This window comes from Danio rerio, chromosome 4, assembly GCF_049306965.1.
Source record: "Danio rerio strain Tuebingen ecotype United States chromosome 4, GRCz12tu, whole genome shotgun sequence".
NCBI classification, from domain to species: Eukaryota; Metazoa; Chordata; class Actinopteri; order Cypriniformes; family Danionidae; genus Danio; species Danio rerio.
In genome coordinates this window covers 10,557,249-10,576,189 of record NC_133179.1, presented here as the reverse complement: position 1 = coordinate 10,576,189, position 18,941 = coordinate 10,557,249, and the positions used below count along the sequence as shown (strand labels likewise).

The 18,941-nt window shown below is 36.3% G+C and overlaps 2 protein-coding genes and 1 non-coding gene across 11 annotated transcripts in view; all 3 read right to left on the bottom strand.

Annotated features, from left to right (window-relative positions):
• Positions 1-1,048: 1,048 nt before the first annotated feature.
• naf1 (nuclear assembly factor 1 homolog (S. cerevisiae)) lies at positions 1,049-9,806 on the bottom strand. Its single transcript, XM_021475221.3, has 9 exons — positions 9,721-9,806; positions 8,098-8,564; positions 7,091-7,271; positions 4,865-4,958; positions 4,682-4,764; positions 4,405-4,565; positions 4,255-4,306; positions 4,001-4,091; positions 1,049-1,600 (listed from the first exon to the last, which is right to left on the bottom strand). Exons 1-9 carry the CDS (start codon positions 9,784-9,786, stop codon positions 1,284-1,286), a joined length of 1,512 nt encoding a protein of 503 aa, XP_021330896.1. The 5' UTR covers positions 9,787-9,806; the 3' UTR covers positions 1,049-1,283.
• A 238-nt stretch (positions 9,807-10,044) lies between these two features.
• Positions 10,045-10,132, bottom strand: trnay-gua (transfer RNA tyrosine (anticodon GUA)). The gene is given in 2 exon segments: positions 10,045-10,080; positions 10,096-10,132. It is a non-coding gene; the product is annotated as a tRNA-Tyr (tRNA).
• A 3,241-nt stretch (positions 10,133-13,373) lies between these two features.
• sbf1 (SET binding factor 1) overlaps positions 13,374-18,941 on the bottom strand; it is an 88,697-nt gene continuing 83,129 nt past the window's right edge. For all 9 annotated transcript variants that reach the window (XM_009300170.4, XM_009300172.4, XM_009300171.4 and 6 more), the window contains 3 exons: positions 17,432-17,519; positions 17,142-17,273; positions 13,374-15,157 (listed from right to left, as the gene is read on the bottom strand). In XM_009300170.4, the coding sequence (XP_009298445.1) occupies positions 15,059-15,157; positions 17,142-17,273; positions 17,432-17,519 (319 nt within the window). In that variant the 3' untranslated portion in view covers positions 13,374-15,058. The remainder of the gene's footprint in view (positions 15,158-17,141; positions 17,274-17,431; positions 17,520-18,941) is intronic.

The window sequence follows — 18,941 nt, the reverse complement described above, 5'->3', positions numbered from 1 at the left end:
TTTAGTTACCAATACCTTTGAGGTATTAATATGGACCTTTTAGGTACACATTTGTACATTTTGAAAAGCTACCACCCCAGTGACAGCTCATGTACCTTTATTTCTGAGAATGTAACATCTTTATTAAAACAAACATTTCCAAAAGTAAATAGTAGTGTATTTAAATTCTAAAATAAATCTGCCCTATACACCTAATTATAACCAGAATATGCTAATGTAGTGGTTCAGACATGGCTGAGACATGTCCACATTTTCCATCAGGTGCCCCATATTGTACAGAAGCCAATGAAAGTGCCAGTTCCCAGATGGATTGTGTGGCCCTGGGCACTGCCAATCTGCTGGAAACACACTGCAACCTTGAGTCCAAACGCATGAGATACTGAGGTCAGAATTACACTTAACAAACATCAGAATAAAAGAGCATCCCTGGACACTCATAATGTCAATAGGAAAGAGGACATAGGATCATGGGATAGGGCACTGTTTGGTTAAAAATTGACTGAGGGTGTCATTTTAGATTATAACAAATTTAACTATAAAAATCCAAACTTGCAGAGGGACTTTCATTGTTTTAGTTTTATTAACAAAAGATTTATTAAATGCTAAAAACTGTACAATATTAAACAATGGATTATATTAAACATGAACAGCTCTGAGTCGAACAGACTGAGATCCAATGTACTAAATATCAGCTTATGAAGTAAATTAATTCTACTCCAAAGCTATTGAAGCCCAGAAGCAACTTAATGCTGCTGTAATAACCATAATGTTATAGTAAAACATAAGAAAGTGCAGTTATATTACTATATACTGGTCATTTTATCACCTATTTAACAGTATTGTTAGGAAAACAAGAAAAAACATTCACTGCTCCTGGCTGAATAACTGACACTATAGCAAGTTACCTGAAATAAATCAGCACCATAATTGAATTTGCACAGAACCTGTGCAAACTGTAAACAGAATATAGAAAGTAATTGATTTTCAATGATGTTTCTTATGTGTTTCAAGCATCTGTCCTTGTTGTGTTGTCACAAACAACTCAAACTTAATGAAAAATACAGTTTATTAAATTTCACTGTAACATAATCATCATTTAAACAGATCTGCGTGTAGAAAGAGACACTAAAAATGAGAAATTAATCATTTTTAATACATTTTAAAAAGTGCACCATGAAAATATACAGTTACGATTGATCCACACTATACACTTGTATACAGATACATTAGTATACAAAGATTGTGATTGCATTTAGGGCACAGACAGTGATTCAGTCACAGGTTTACTGATAAGGAGGTGGTGGAGGCGGAGGTGGGGGCTGGAACATAAACCCCTGATTGGGCCCTGGGGGCCACGGGGCCATGCCCATGTGATAGGGTGATGGTCTGGGAAAATGAGGGACCATCGGGCCCTGATAGGGAAACATCTGTGGATCCGGATGAGGAAGCATGTATTCAGGTGGGAACCGAGGGTGAGCGTGGAAGTTGCTGTGGAAACCGCCGCCGCGATTGTGGTACTGCCCGCGAGGGTGGTTGCGGTTCTGTCTGGGCTTCCTCCGGGCAGCTTTTTGAGGCATTTTTTGGGCGTCTGATTCATCCTCTGATAAGACAATGAAAAGAATAAAAAGTAGCGCTATTACACCGCAACAACATGGGCATAATAAATGAAAAGAACGGTTGTGGGTGGTGGAAGGAAACAAAAATATCCCCTTCAGTCGACAACCAAACGCGGACAATACATTGAGAGTAATTGAATAGATTACCGAAAAAAGGAAAGTATTCATTTAAATGATCTCTTTAGGGTGGCCAGGAATCTGCACAACATAACCTTAATTACCAGTAAATCTTTCAAGAAAAATACAGGAAGCTTACCTTCCTCCCTGAACACAAGGTCAAAAGTAATCAAATAAATAGACAGGCCACCCCTACAAGCTCAAACTCTCAAAAAGTAGCAAGCATACATGGACATTAGTACAAGAATAAATGTTGGTCGTTGGCCAGAGAGGAAGGGAAATCCAGAAGCTTTCCACTCCCAGCAATCATCGCACCAGTTCCCTTTTCTAGGTGGCCGTGACCAGCAGCCAATCCGTTAGTTAGCATATCGCTACACTGAGCCATGTGCACAAGCAAGATTCTGAATTTAGCTTGCAACATCATGTCCCATGTCACTAAAAACACATTTTATTTAAGTGTCACTTTTGCCTATTGAGTGTGTAACTGTTTTGAATGCAAGAGGTCTGTTAGTAATCCTTTAAACATTTTTGATCATTGCTTAAGCGTTAACATTTTGTATATATCCTAATGTTCACATCTGAAAAGAAAAGACAAGTTTTGTTTGCTCACATGAACACATGCATTTGCCAGTGTGTGTATTTATTGCCTTGATGTATATTGGTGTTAGTATTGAATCAGTAAAATGTCAATCGATGATTCTTTTTACAATCCTACTAGCCTTTTATTTACAGTTAAAAACATTTGCACATTTGAGGAGGATTTTGTTTGTTTGTCATCCTGTCATGCCTGTAACAGTAAGCCACTGAAGTAAACGTCACATTATTTATTATTGATTGTAGGGTTGGGCGATGTTGACCAATTTGGCCTAATGCCGATGTTTCTAATGTTTGATGGAAGGAAACAAAAGAAAACAGAAGGGACGGAGTGACAGAGTGCGCACGATGTGTCTGAAGAGCGAGAAGGGATCCGAGGGTGAGAAGGGTGCGCGACTTGTTTGAGGACCAGGAGGGAGCAGCGCAATTTCCGGGGGATTATCACTCGTTTGCAGGCATTATGAGTCCCGCAAATACAAAGAGACTCCCAGAACTTCCGGGAGTCTTGGGAAGTCTAAATATCACGTTTAACAACTATAGAAGAGACACGATCCAGCAGTACATCCTTGATAAACTGTCAGACGTGCACTGCTCTCTGGAGCTCAGAGGAGCACATAACAGTGTGTGGTTGTGTGAGGTTACATTGTGTGCGAATTAAGCGGACAGAGGGCTGTTTAGAAAAGCTAGGTAAAACACGGTGTGGATGTGGATCATTTTCCTTCTAAAATGCTATTTTAACACCAAGACGTATTAGTGTAAACGGGCCGTGAGTGTGTATTTTCGCGAACGGGGGCGGGGTGGAAGATCGGCGATGCCGGCTCAGCATTGTGTAGTCTATTGGCCATCAGCGATGGACGATGGCATCGTCAATTGTCCCAACCCTAATTGATTGATGAATCAATAATGTAAATAATGACAGACTGTGGAAATTTGAGTAAACTCATATCCCTATTTCCAATTCAAATTACACAATAATTCCAGCAATGTTCATTATGCTTTAAATGGAGCAAATGCAATGTGTATTATATATTATGAGAATATTAAATGTATATATACATTATGACAAAATTAGTGCTTGGTAAAGATGAATAGCATGCAAAATAAATGTTTGCTTTGACATAATATTAATGTGTGTGTTGTGTATATATAGTATGTATTCATAAATACACACATGCATGAACACATTTGAGAAAATATATATGACATTTTAGAGATAAAATGTATGTGTATATGATAAAGAAAATATATTAATTTAAATATCTGTTACAAATAGTTTTGTACAGATTTGTTTATATGCATGCATCATATCTACATAATAAATAAATATATTAAAATAAATAAATAAATAAATAAATAAATAAAAAAAATATATATATATATATATATATATATATATATATATATATATATATATATATATATATATATATATATATATATATATATATATATATATATAAATTATACACACACTGTCAAAACAAACTATTATTATTATTAATATATTATAATTAAAGTATTATATTGATTAATTGTGATAATCAAAAGAATCGCACCCAGCAAAAGACAAAATGTTCAAAAAATAAATAAATTCCAACCCTAAATGGTTGTAAACCTATTGTTGGAGTCCCCAAAACAAAAGTAGTGCCACTTTATTAAACCATTTGACCCACCTGAGTCTGAGTCGTTTTGTTGGCGCCTCTTTTGCTCTTTCAGCTTCTGTTTAGCCAGCCTCTCTTGCTCATCATCACTAAAGTCAAGCGCCTACGCAGACACAGAATAAAACCCAATCAGCAGAGAACTAAACAATCCGTCATTAACAGATAACACTGATGACACATTAGAGCAGGATGCCACGCTCTTCCACACAGATTAAACCTGCGCTGACCTGATTTCCTACATAATTGTCATGAAAAGGCACATTTACCTCAGGGGGAGGTTCCTGGTCATTTTTCCAGGAAGCATCTGAGCCTTTGAGCCTGGTTTGAGAGGAGTTATTTGTTCATGTTAGTGGAAAAATAACACAGGTATCAAAAGAGCATTCGAATAAATAAAATGAATGTCATGAGCTACTTACGTCTTGAGTTTGTCTGTGAAGATGTAGTCTGTGAAATCTTTAAGCTTAGGGGCGAAGTACACCGGGTCTCGAACTTTAAGGTCTTTCTGTTCAATGTCGTCATGGGAGTTGAACCGTAAAACATAAAAGGGCTGACAAACCGGCCCGAATATTTCAAAGACCTGAAGAGAAATCAACAAGCTGATTATTCCCCAATATATCTCTGAAAAACGGCATAGTACATATTGACACATTGCTAAACATTTGGAAATAAATTTGACTGATATTTACTACCGACCTTGCCGACAGAGTTTCTGTTTTTGCTGAACAACACACTTTCTTCATTCAGTGGTGGTAAGTTCTTGTATGACTCCACGATCACTAATCACAAATAATCCATTTTTAGTGCTATAAATCTAGCTAGTATGCTTGCTATACCATAAATATATACCCATGTGGGGTTTGGCAGATGTCTGAATACCTAATTGATCCACGATGCTTGATATTGTGCCGATGGGCTCCATTTCTGTATCTTCTGGAAGGCTGATGATCAAGTTTTCCACTGCAGGAAGGTCCTGCACACAAGATATGCCACATGTCATTATCATTTATGTCTAATAATAATAATAATAAGGCATTTTATTTAAAGGCGCCTTTCATGACAATCAAGGTCACCGTACAGGACAGCTAGAACAATCAGTTTAAATTGGAAAACAATAAAAGTCAATAGAATACAATACAAATTTTAAAAATGCAGTCGGGTTAGAGAGAATAAACAGATGTGTTTTGAGTTTGGATTTAAATAGAGAGTCTAAATTACGGAGATCAAAGGCAAGTGAATTCCAAAGCTGACGAGCAGAGTGGCTGAAGGATCTGCTCCCTATGGTGACAAGGCGGACAGAGGGAACAGTGAGGTGAATGGAAGAAGAGTGTTCAAGAAGATGTGGCGATATGACCAAGATTAGCAAGGTATGGAGGAGCAAGATTGTGGATGCTTTAAAAGTGAGAAGAAGCATTTTATAATTAATTTATTCGGAAAAAGATAGGAAGCCAGTGAAGCGGTTGTAGAATGGGCGTGATGTGACAGATAGAGGGGGTTCTTGTGATAATCTGGGCTGCAGCGTTTTGTACCAGTTGTAATTTATAAAGAGTTTTATTAGGGAGGCCAAACAGAAGGGAATTACAGTAGTCCAAACAGGATGTGACTAAACTATGAACAAGAATGGCAGCTGAATGCGATGACTGCTATTAACATTGGTCTCGGTTGGTTCAATCACAAGTGGACGTGTCGGGCACAATTAATTCAGGTCTGATTATGCAATAACAGCCTGATTTTGGCACATATGGGAATGGGTATCAGGACGCAAGAATCAATAGTTTGCTCTTGTATGGTGTGTCATAGTGCCGTGCTTCCCAACCCTGTTCCTAAAGGCACACCAACAGTACACATCAGTACAATCAAACACACCTGAATCAACTCATCAGAACATTGGTAGAGACTCAAACCTTTACTGAATGGGTCAGATAAGGGAGACATCCAAAATATGTGTTGTTGGTGTGCCTCCAGGAACAGGGTTGGAAAAGACTGTCATTGTGGACAACAACAAATTTTTTTTTTTTTTTTTTACTTCTCCATGAGGGGATTGGTTGTTTGTGTGACACTGATAACCTCTTAAGATCTTCTGTACATGCAAAACATTCAAACATAGGGATATAATGGTTTTGGTGCTGCTAATTGGAATTATTCAATGGAGTAAAAGTTCAAGATAATTGAATAACAAAGGAGTCAGTATAAAACTTGTCGTGTTGGTAACACTTGCTGGTTTACAACACAAATGTAGGAGTAAAAAATACAATTAAATTGCATATTTTTTGTTAAATTACATAATCTGACAATCGCCCTTATAACAGACAGAAATATAGTGTAGTCAAGCTTTTGCACAGTTTAATTACATATAATTTAATTAGAACTTCAATGTAGAAATTGTTTATACAGCCAAAATGGCATTGTAGAATATTTATGCAAAAGTATTTAATAATTAAATGTCAAATTAAGTGATGCATCATATTTGCATAATACATATATGTTTGTTAACCTCAATAATTCTCTACTCAAAATGAATTTATTTTTCCACAGAAAAGACTTGAAACATTAAAGCAGACACCCAAGTTGAATTTAATACCATTTGTATGTATGTAAAATCTTATATAACATATCCAATGAAGAACATTTTTATTAATTAAAATAATTAAAGATGTGTGAAGGATTCAGATGCAAAAGTGTTCTTTAACTATAAATAAAGGCAATGAAAATAACCTATTATTTCTCATAATAGTGAAATAACTGAACATAAACATAGGAGCCTGAGGAAAAAGATTGTTTTCAGGTGGCAATGAAGAGTTTTTGGACTCTTTGCATATTATTATGTTTATTAATAATATGGTGGAACACAATAAGAATTTGGTAACAGACTACATCAGTGTTTTGCAATAATGTTGTATGTTTAAAACAAGACTATAAATATATTTTTAGGTTACGTCACCAACTATATATTCCTAGATGACAAAACTCCTCTGAATTACACCTCTAATATCACAAATAAGTAAAATAACTCACAATCTAATCAAATACACTGGGAAAGATGGAAACATATCAGCTTGGGTTCATAAATTGCTGTTGGAAAAGAAGAAAAATCTTAAAACTTACATCAATAAGCAGCTCATCTTGTGTTTTGACCGGTGCTGACTTTTTATTGCCCCCGGCAAAACCTTCATCATCATCATCATCTTCTGCTTTATTCGGCATAATCACTACCTCAAAAGGCTCAGAGGAGGAAGACGAAGAGGAGGATGAAGATGAGGATGTGGAGGATGAAGAGTCTGAGTCACTAAATAAAAGTAATAAAATAATTTAGCATTGAACATTCCTGGGGTGGGGGTGGGGGGGTATAATTGAAGCATCACAGTTTACGCATACGGTATTATCCAGATATTGACCTAAGGATCTAAATGAAAGCACACCAGGTCACACTTTTACATTAAAATTTCATTGGTAAACATTAGTTAATGCATTAAAATCAGCAGTGAGAAATAGACATGTATCATAATTATAGAGTTCATTTTAAAAATGCAAATTAATTGTATTAGTTATTAACTCCATTTGATGAAATGATTACGACTTTTGATTTTAATGCTATTATATGCATTAATTAAGAAATTAACAACACCTAAAAGATAGAAAAATGCTTTTTTTAATTGTCATTACCAGGCAATTTATTTTTATTTATTTATTTATAAATACTCATTTATATAAAAATGCAACAGAATTGTGGTAGTTATTAACTCCATTTAAATAAAAAATACAACTTTTTATTGTAATGTGCAATTATGCACCAACTATGAAATGTTTTTGTTGTTGTCATTACATAACTGAGGTTAACAAAAAGAGCCTTACTGTACAGTGTTAATACACAAAAGGCCTATAAATGAATACATTTCACAGTTTTAGCTCGGATTAACATGTAAAATTGTTTGAAATCAAGCATGTATGCATTTGATGCTGTGATGAACAACTACTAATACTCTACAACACATTAATACATATTCTTCACTGTATCTTGAAGTGCCTACCATACTCAATGTGTGCATGGACATCATTACAATATATTGAGTATATGCCTAGATGCTATAGTGTTTAATGTCGCATGATTTTACCTGTCAGAACAGTTGTCATCCGAGCTGTTTCCTCTGTACTGCATGCTCAGCAATGCCAACGATCCAGTGCCAGACTGTGGACTGACCACAGTCCCATATTGCATCTCTGCTGGACCAGACTGAACACTACAGATCTGTTCATCGATTGGTTCAGACTTAATATTGGAGCTCTGATCTGCCCGTCCAGACTGATCACTGGTTAAAGCATCTCTTATTAGTGCAGGTTGACCACCGGAGCTCTGATCTTCTCCTGTGAGTCCAGCATGATCACTGGTAAAATCTTCTTCTTTTACAAGTTGATGTTCTGAATTCTCTTTGCTAGATTGTTCAGGCTGAATGCTGGAGATCTGATCGTCTCTCTGTTCACTGGTGCATGGTTCATCTGTAGGTCCAATTAACACATCTGTGTTTTCAGTCTTGATATCCAGTTCCATTTCGTCTTTTTTAGATTTGGTCTCATCTTGATCCTGGAAAAGAAACAAAATTTGTGCAAGATATAGATGTGAAAAAATAGCAATTATTATTATTATTATTATTATTATTATTATTAGGGATGCACAATATATCATTTCAGCATCGATATCGTAATGTCATCATTCGCAAGTCTGGATTCAAATTCATAATTTTGCAAGTGATTTCTAAGGCGTGTGAGGGTTTTAAAAGCATTAAGGCCTAAGAAATTGTACCATTTGTACCTTTCTTAATTTTATAACCATCACTTTTATTGAATTGTTTATAAAACAAAGACCAAGTGGTATTATTTTTCTTTTGATTATTCAATTACTGTATACCTGAATACAATTTCATTCATTTTCTTTTTGGCTCAGTCCCTTTATTAATCAGGGGTCGCCACAGCAGAATGAACCGCCAACTTTCAGCTGCAACCCAACACTTGCAAACAAAAAAACACTGTTTATTTCATTTGAATCTTTTTCGTTATTGAACTCATCGACGCTGTTAGATTGTTTTTTATATTTTATGCACTTCCCTACAAAATCCACCCAAATCAATCTAAAATTATAAAACCATTCCAAATGGTTCAACTCATTTAGTAAAATTGTATTCATATCGCAGAATAAAAAATTGCAATATGAGAATTTTGCAATATCATACAATCCTAATCAGTATTATTATTATTATTATTCAGCATGATATTAACACCGTAAGAGAACATGTGGAATAAAACATTTTCTATTAAACTGATGTGATTCTCTTATGTGAGTGCACATGATCTTTGTCATTTCTCAAAGGTGCTGATGGTTGAATTAATTCTAATGGTTATTATTATATTTAGGGGGAAAAAAAACATTGAGTGTCTCTTTAAGTAATCAGCATGCAAGATTAAAGTTAACTCAGCAGGGTGGCGGTGTTACTGATGCCGTGACTTGCAATCTAATATATATTAAAAATCTATTTAAAATCTGAGCTGCATCTTCCTCTAACCTTACTAAGTTAGTCTACAGCTATTCATGCTTGATGCACATGCTCAATTATTCATCACTCAAGTTTAAATTATAAATGCACATTTTAGAGGATACAATACATATATTTAGTACCTACCAAGTGTGCCACAATGACTGTGAATGATAAGAAACACACATACGCATATAAAACATCCTTTACCTGGCTGTAAGTTGCGTTTTCTGTACTTGAATTCTCCATGTTTAGCTCTCCATGTGTGAACAGCATGAAGAAAGCGCTTCAGCTATGATTCTACGTCATCGGCTACACGTGAACAGGAACCGAAAAAAGCCTTTCAAAATAAAAGCCACAATATCTGTTGATAAAACAAAAGTTAAATGTTTAAAATATAAACAAAATAAGCGAACATTTGTATAAAATTTTATTCAACAGTGCCAAGCTAAACAAAATTTCAGTCATTCATTAATTACCAATACATAGCTGAAATTATACGCTTATGCGAGTCGTATGTTTGAAAAAACAATCTCCTTCGAGCCGGATTCGAACCAGCGACCTAAGGATTTCAGTGATAATCCGCTACAGTCCTCCGCTCTACCAACTGAGCTATCGAAGGGTATGAAATGACGTCAGGAGCAGCGGAATTAGTCGACTTCTTATGACTAGTAGAAACTCAGTTAGAGATATCTCTAATTACAATTGACTAGTCGAAATTCATTTAGAGATATCTCTAATCACAATTGTGACTAGTCAAAACTCATTTAGAGATATCTGCAAATATTTTTCAATGGAAGTCAATGGAGGAATATGACCAGTCACAATATATTTGCAGATATCTCCAATATGATTTCGTACTAGTACAAATGTAATTGCAGATATCTCTAATTGTCATTCTGACTAGTCGAATTATAATTATGACTAGTCAAAATATAATTAGAGATATCTCTAAATATATTTATGGATAGTCAAAACAAAGTAGTAAATGTTAAAACGGCTTGCCATAGACGTCTATATTCCGTGTCTATGCTGATATTTCGGTTAATCCGTAGTAGTTTGTTTGGAAGTTGACAGAGATTTCTGAAAGTATTATATTTCGCGGGGCTGTTCAGTGTTCATAATCTTAAACCAGGGCTGCCCAAGATCCTGTCCCTGTTCCCCCGTCTAAACTGAACCGCACTTACAAAAATGGCTACAGAGTTCGTTTCAATCAACCCCGAAGTCTCTAATGTGAACACGTTATTATTGTAAGCTGTATAAACCGAAGTAAATAAAGACACTCCTTCGAGCCGGATTCGAACCAGCGACCTAAGGATGACAGTGTTATGATACCGCTACAGTCCTCCGCTCTACCAACTAAAATGTACCACCAATAAATGTACTTTTTTAAAAATCTATATTAATATTTGATCTCTATTTAGGTTATATACCATTTAATATAACCAAATTACTGGCTGCTGTAGTATTAACAAGTTACCAGCAGATAGCGCTATTGGGCTTCACAAAAATTCACGAGGCTCAAACTACAGCTGTGCGCATTAAAACAGCACATCTGAACCCTTGTACATTAATTTCTTTTGAGCATAAATAATGTCTACATACACACTTACCATGATTTTACACGTTCAGAAAATGTCACTCAGTGTAACAGTTGCTTATTAGCAGAAGTGATGGTGGCATAATAAAGATGTTTGTGTTTTAAAAGGTCAAAAGTGTTGTGTATGTGTTTTGTTTTACATATTTTATCACGTGAATGCATTTATTCTTTTTCAAATTTATTAGAAACCTTAAGGTAGACACTTTACTTGAATTTAATACATTCTGTATGTATATATCGCTTTATTAGTAATTTAATAACAATTAATTTCACACCAATTTGTCCAAAATAAATATGTATTATTAGTATTATCATTATAAGTGTGAAAACACACACAAAATATTCTGTCAACAGAACAAGACGATAGAGATAATTTTTCCATGACTTTTATAGGACTGTCAAGTAAATTGTCATGACCTATTGTTTCATGGAATGCCTATATATATATATATATATATATATACACACAACAGTTCTGTCTGGTTCTCGAATCTGATTGGTTGATAGTCGTGATAAATTTAAGTAATATCAGGATCCGTACAGCTTCTTTACCTTTTGTGTATTACTCCGCTCACATACAGCCAGCAAAAAGCAGACACAACAGATCTAAAGTTTAAAAGATGCTTGTTCAGCTGTTTAACTGTCAGCTTATGATTTTAATCCAACGTGGAAGAAAGTAGTTCCTCATACAAAAGGGTTTTTGAGACTCTCCATGTTTGATTTTGTTTTTATATACACAATTATGCCGTCAAACTGTTGTATAAACGCAATATCACACGAGTAGCAGTGTGATATGGCTGTATATCGGCACTGGTGGGGGCACTAAGGCAACACACGCCTCCCACCAGTGCCGATATACAGCCATATCACACTGCTACTCGTGTGACATTGCTTATATATACACTTCATAAATAATATGAAAAACTATGCAAGCTCAAATCCATAAAACAAAAAAACAAATCTATTTAGTTTGAATTTATTACATAAATCTATTGTATGTAAAATGTATTTAGATAGTGCTTACACATGGCGGTTCATTCCCACAGTGGCACCTCTGAAATTGAAAGAAAATGAATGAATGAATGAATAAATGCTTATGCAGCATTCCTAATGTGAGACCATGTTTTTGGCAGAGACAAGAAGTAAAGACAACTAACCTATGCTCAAGTTTACAGATATTATTGTTAAACTATTTTCCATGACCTTTCCAAAACTTTGTGGGGGTTTTTTGTGTTTCCCAAACTTTTCCAGGCCTGGAAAATGCCATGTCAAAATTCCTTGATTTTTCCAGGTTTTCCATGACCGTATGAACCCTGTAAATCTATATTCACAGATGTGGAACTCCGCCTGTTTCTAAACCCTAACATTCACCTCTAATTTTACTTATTGATTATTATTGAGTAAATCGGCAGATGTTCTGATGCTTTAGTGAGGAATCAGTAAACAACGTCATCCTTAAATGAATGTATGTGTATTTATATAGCACATTTATTGTAAATAGTCATACACCCAAAGTGCTTAACAATCATGAGAGGGGTCTCTCCACACCACCACCAGTGTGCAGCATCCACTTGGATGATGCGATGGCAGCCACAGGACGACAGCACCAGTGCGCTCACCACACACCAGCTATTGGTGGAGTGAAGAGACAGTAATAAAGCCAATTCGGTGGATGGTGATGATTGGGAAGCCATGATGGGCAAGGGCTGAAGGAGGGAATCTGACAAGAACACCAGGGTTACACCCCTACTTTTTACAAGAAATCCCATGGGATTTTTAGTGACCTCAGTTTAACGTCTCATCCGACTACGGCACAGGTGTCAAACTCAGTTCCAAAAGGGCCGCAGCTCTGCACAGTTTAGTTCCAACCCTAATTAAACAGACCTGATCAAACTAATTGAGTCCTTCAGGCTTGTTTGAAACCTACAGGTAAGTGTGTTGGAGCAGGGTTGGAACTAAACTGTGCAGGGCTTCGGCCCTCCAGGAATTGAGTTTGACACCCTTGGACTACACTGACAGTATAGTGTCCCCTTCACTATACTGGGGCATTAGGACTCACACAGACCTCAGGTTGAGTGCCCCCTGCTGGCCTCTCTAACAGCACTTCTAACAGCAACCTAGTTTTCCCATGTGGTCTCCCATCCAGGCACTGACCAGGCTCAGCTCTGCTTCAGCGAGTATCTGCTCTGGGCTGCAGGGTGATATATTATATAAATAAAACTCCAGTAAACAGAGACAAAAGCAACACACACACACACAAATATCAGGAGGTCATGGAACCCCACAGTGGTTTAATCCTAAAAAATATATGGCATGATTGACAACACAACCTGGTTCAGATGAGAGAATCGAATTTAAAAAAAAGTTTGAAAACAAACAAAAAAAAATGTTACGCAGTTTTTGCTGTGAGAAAAAACTCAAACGTTACGAAAACCAGGACGACTGGAAGAAACGAAAAAAAAAAGAAAAAATTTCGGGTTTATTTGAGTCACATCTGAAGGTTTCCAAAAAAAAATATATATATCATTAGTCACGTTAACACGGAGATAAACAATGGCACATATTGGATCTCTAATTTAAAAGTTAAGTGGTGCTGTCATATTTCAGGAGACAAAAGTTAAATAAATTACTACCATTAACATACACATTTGAATATTATATACAAAGGGAGTTATTGGAACAAAAATCTACAATTCAAATTTCGTCGTCAACAATTCGGAAGTATTACCCTATTTTACAGTGTGTGTGTGTGTGTGTGTGTGTATTAGTTTGTGTATCTGCAATTAAAAAAACAAAAACAAAAGATCCTGTGATAAACAGGTGATACTTTTATGCATCCTCAGTCCAAGTCCAGCAAAATAGACTCTCTCTCGCTCTCCTCTCTCTCTAAAGGAATAATATAAACAAACTCCTCTATGTACAGGATTCAAAACAGAAAACAGGTAACAGACTACAACTAAAACACTGATTTTTGACAGATCCGAGGCTCAGAGGCTGGATATCGGAAGCGGATGACATCCACCTTCGATTATGGGATTCAGTTTTGCGATCTAAGTAGATATGGCAGATCTGATATCTGTTTTGGAATGCATATTTACAGGTTTGCATATATTTTGTCATTATTTCCATGAAGTTCCAGCCTCTGGCCTCCGATTGGTGTAAACAGACACTTGATGAAACAAAAAAGGTTATAAAAACCCCTCCACGCACACCGTCCACTCACTTTTAGTCTGCGCCTTTCGTATAATAACGAAAAATAATTGAATTATCATCTGTGCATAAATACGACACAATACATCCCTCCATTTTCCTTCAACATCCCTTAAAAATTTAGTGGTTTGTAATTTCTTCGTAAACTGGCAAAATTGGAAATCTCCAGATGGCTTTTAGTCGTCAAATAAAAACGGCAAGGAATGGATCTTTAGCTTTCATATTATCTCATAACGAATGACACAAAAAGAGACACAAAATCCTTCATGAACCGTTGCGTGATGAAACCGACCAATCGGTAGGGAGTGTGAGAACTTAACCGGCCAATGAGAAGGCAGGAAATCGATGCAATAGTCTAGACTTGCCTCCGAACCATGGAATAGTGAGTAGTTAGTAGCTGTGTGGCTAGTTAGTGGGCATTTTTGAGCCCCTGCATAGCTGAAAGGTGGCAGTATTGGAGCGATAATTATGGGATGCGAGCGATAACTGAAGAAGACTCGCAGGTCATGCCTTTTTTTCAAACAAGTGAAGGAAGTGTTTTGAAGCCGAGCACGGATATCAGTCTTTGAAATGAGATGCGACATCGCAAAGTTCAATAACACCAATAGGGAAGCCCTGTTTCCTCTGTAAACGCCCGGGGAGTGGCTCCCCATTGGCTATGAGGCCTCTGTCCGTCACTGGCTCCGCCCCTCCTCTTTACTATGCGTCACAGTTATGTTGTCTGCTAGGATCCGACACCTACGCATCAGATAGGCAACCCTGAATACTGTCCATCCATGACTGCGCATTTGAGCTGTCCTGGGCACAGAAGTTGTACACTCTTTTGGTCGTCTTGAGCTGGAAGAGAAGAAAAAGGAATATTTTTTTTACTAGGAAATAATTTTTTACTCCCTTTTTTTACACTTGTGTTCTGCGTCCTGATTGGCTGTTTGTCAATAAATCTCCTCCGTGTCTCCTGGACAGTACAGAATGCGTTCAGCTTGCCGAATTAACATACATTTTTGATCGCTAGCAGTGTGAGTTTCAACAAGAATGCAAAAAGGCTGGTAACTGTCCGCAGCAAGACCATCGTAAAGGGGGTTGCACACCGGATGCGCCGTGAAGCAGCATTCAAACATAGGTTTATATATGGGTAAGCACCGGCACCACAAGTTGGTGGCTGTATGCAGTTCCCAGCTACGACTCTTGCACCTGACAACAGGTTTTGATCTTAGGTTTAATTTTGTAATACTGAACTTACTTTGTGTATGAAAGTTTGAACTTTAAGAGTGTTTAAACCGGAGAAAAGTGTGAAAATGTTAATGCTGTCTGAGAAAAGTGTATAAAGTGTGTAGTGAGGGGTTTTACAGCCTTAAGCCTGGTTTATACTTCTGCGCCAAGTTATTGGCGTGACCCACGGCGCATGCAACTCGCGTAGCTGTGCATTTATACTTCTGCGTGCTGTTTCTGTTGGTCTGCATTAACACTTCCGAAACGCTAGTTGGCAGTGGTGTTAATGTTCCTCTGTGTCGAGTTTCTTCGCTGGTGTTTTGTTTTTTCTGAACACTCCCTTAATGTACAAGTGGCTCAAAGGGCTCATTTTGAAGCAGTAACCGGCGGACATGCAACAACTTTAACCATGAGGTAAACAAAAGATAAAACATTCCATCCAGAGCTTCTTCACGGCACTCCACACTTGTAAACAATCGCTCCATCGGCCTTGCGCGGCTCTCTGTCCCACCCAGACTCATCAGCGCTACCAAGCCGACCAATCACTGAGCTTGCGCTACACGTCGTTGCGACATGTAGTTAAATTTTTTGAGAGGTGCACGTCAGCTACGACGACGACCAGAGCGTAGGGTTATGCGTCAACGCGTAGGCTGCGCCGTAGAATATGCTTGACGCAGAAGTATAAATCAGCCTTTAAAGCATCTGTAATAATTGTAAAAAATAAAGCTGACTACTTCACAGACTTCACCTGTCGCGGGTTATTTTTAGAACGTAACACCTGTGATAAACAAGTGACCAATGTATATTTCAATATTAATGTATTTATAATTGTATATATAATTCTATATTTTTATACACATAATTTTTATATCTGTTTTTTCTGCTTTCCTTGTATTTTTTAAGGTGTAAAGAGCGTTGAGAATTAAGTTTAAAAGGTGCTATACACAAAAATGATTACTTTTATTATTATTATTTACTTGATACTTTGTGTGAATTATGCAAGCAACTTCTGTTAAAGGCATAGTTTACCCAAAAATAAAAATTCTGATATCATTTACTCAAACTGCAATAGTCACAAACCTATTTGAGTTTCTTTCTGCTATCAAACACAAAAGAAGACATTTTGAATAATGTTGAAAACCTGTAACCATCGACTTCCATAGTGGGAAAACTAAATACAATGGAAGTCAATAGTTACAGGCTTTCAACATACTTCAAAATATCTTATTTGTGTGCGTTTAACACATTTCAAGTTATGAAAGCACATGAGGGAGAGTAAATAGTGAGTCAATGAGCATTTTTGGATGAACTTGGGAGAAGTGTTTTTAAAAAATGGTCTCATTATTACCCACAGTTCATGCCTCAGGAAATGTATTAGACTTATTTTGCAGCAGTTTTATGAACATGCGGAATAATTCTTTGCTGTAGGGAAAACAGAGAAAATAATATGGAGGAAGTTATTTAGTGATACTAAAATCACGTGACTGTAATTTGTTTCAGTTATTCTAAAGGGAAATTTCCCAAACAGGAAGTAGAGCCCATCATTTAAACAAAACAAACATGATGACGGTGAATGAAGCAGTGTGAGCCGATGATATTACAGAGGTCTTACATCAAAAAAGGCTTTGTCGTCTATGTTTTTAGGGGCTCCCATGGCAGGCGTCCCCGGAATGACAGACTCCACGTCAGCCAGTTCAATCATTCCTTTGCACTCTTTATCTTGCCTTGTTTCGTAGTATCTCAACTACAGAGAGGAGAACACTGGAGCGTCAGTATCAAATCTCAAAACTATGTACTCTTAATATATTAAAAAAAAACATGCTGCACAAATATATAGCAATCAAGATTTATATACTCGAACTAAAAGAGGGTAGATGCTTTGTTGTTGTTGCAGTGACGTACCTGGTGTTTGGTCTTATCCAGTACAAACCAACGGGGTTTCCAAGGTTTTAGCAAAGCGCCTTTTTTATATAAAATACCCTCAAAGCTCCTAAATAAAGAAAAGATAAAGGTTTTACTAAAGAGATTGAGAAGCAAAGAGAAACAAAACACAGCACATAAAACTACTGTAAAGAGTTTATACATTGATAAAAATATTTAATAAAATCACAAATTAATCAAGTAAAAAATACAAATAATATTTATTTTACATGAGTGAATCATTTATTTACACACGCAATATGCAAATTTGCCATGTTCACATCGCAAGATCTGCAATATTAGTTTGTGATTGTGATGAACCAGGAACTACAGTTAAGACGACATGATTTGTGGAGTCACTGCAGTGTTTAACTTTAAACTAAACTTGAAAGATTTTTGTTTGGATGTGTTTTTAAGGCCTGCAACTGTAAAAATTCAAGAGAATTTCAACCATTTGACCACAAGAAATGATCAAGTTTATCACTTTAACAAAAACATATTTCTTTATACTTTATACCAGAGGTTCCAAAACTTTTTAGCTTATGACCCCCAAAATAACAATGCCAGCGACCCCCAATATCCTCTGAGGTGGTTATAAATACAAAACCTTGCATGCAATGGCGCACACACACCAATTGACCCAAGTCTATTCTTCATTTATTTTTTTAAATGTATGCGAGTGCTGTAAATGGGCCAGAAAGTTTAAGCTAATATTATAAAATCAACCTGCTGCATCTGACGCTATTGCTGTGTCTTTAATATAATTTAATTACCCCAGGAGTCGCAATCCAATAGAACTAGTAACTATAAGCTACTATAGTAACTAGTATATAGTAAATATAAACGACTATTTTTTTCTCTTCAGTAGGTTATGGATAACATATGGTATATCTTATGGTTTAATAAAAATTTTTGGAAATCACCAGGCGACCCCCTTTCATTGTCCCGCGACCCCTCGGTGGGTCCCGACCCCCACTTTGAGAACCACTGCTTTATACAATGAAGAGCATACAGTCTTATTTCAGATTCTATCATTGAATGTCTATACCTCACAATACTGCATATATACATTTATAATTACATCAGTTTTTATTATTTTAATACAACAAAATACACTTTTTATTCAGCAAATTTTTTTATTTTTATTTTATCAGTTTAATAAATGTAAGTTAAACATTTATATATATTTTTAGGCTTCATTTAAAAGTTTTGTAATAATTTTAATTAACAATATCAACACGGGTAAAAAATAAAAATATTAATATAAATCAGATATACATTAATTTTCCTTCGACTTAGCCCCTTTATTTATTAGGGGTCAACACAGTGAAATGAACCGCCAACTTATCCAGCATATGTTTTACACAACGAATGCCCTTCCAGCTGCAACCCAGTACTGGGAAACACACATACACACTCATCCACATTCACACACACACTAGAGACAATTTTGCTTATTCAATTCACCTACAGCGCACATCTTTGCACGGTG

Excerpts from the sequence above, each read along its gene's own strand:
- naf1 (XM_021475221.3), bottom strand. The coding sequence starts at position 9,786 with ATGCTGTTCACACATGGAGAGCTAAACATGGAGAATTCAAGTACAGAA. Across the intron at positions 8,565-9,720 it reads AAAACGCAACTTACAGCCAG|GATCAAGATGAGACCAAATC; the intron begins GTAAAGGATGTT and ends TTTCTTTTCCAG. Across the intron at positions 4,092-4,254 it reads ACCAGGAACCTCCCCCTGAG|GCGCTTGACTTTAGTGATGA; the intron begins GTAAATGTGCCT and ends GTGTCTGCGTAG.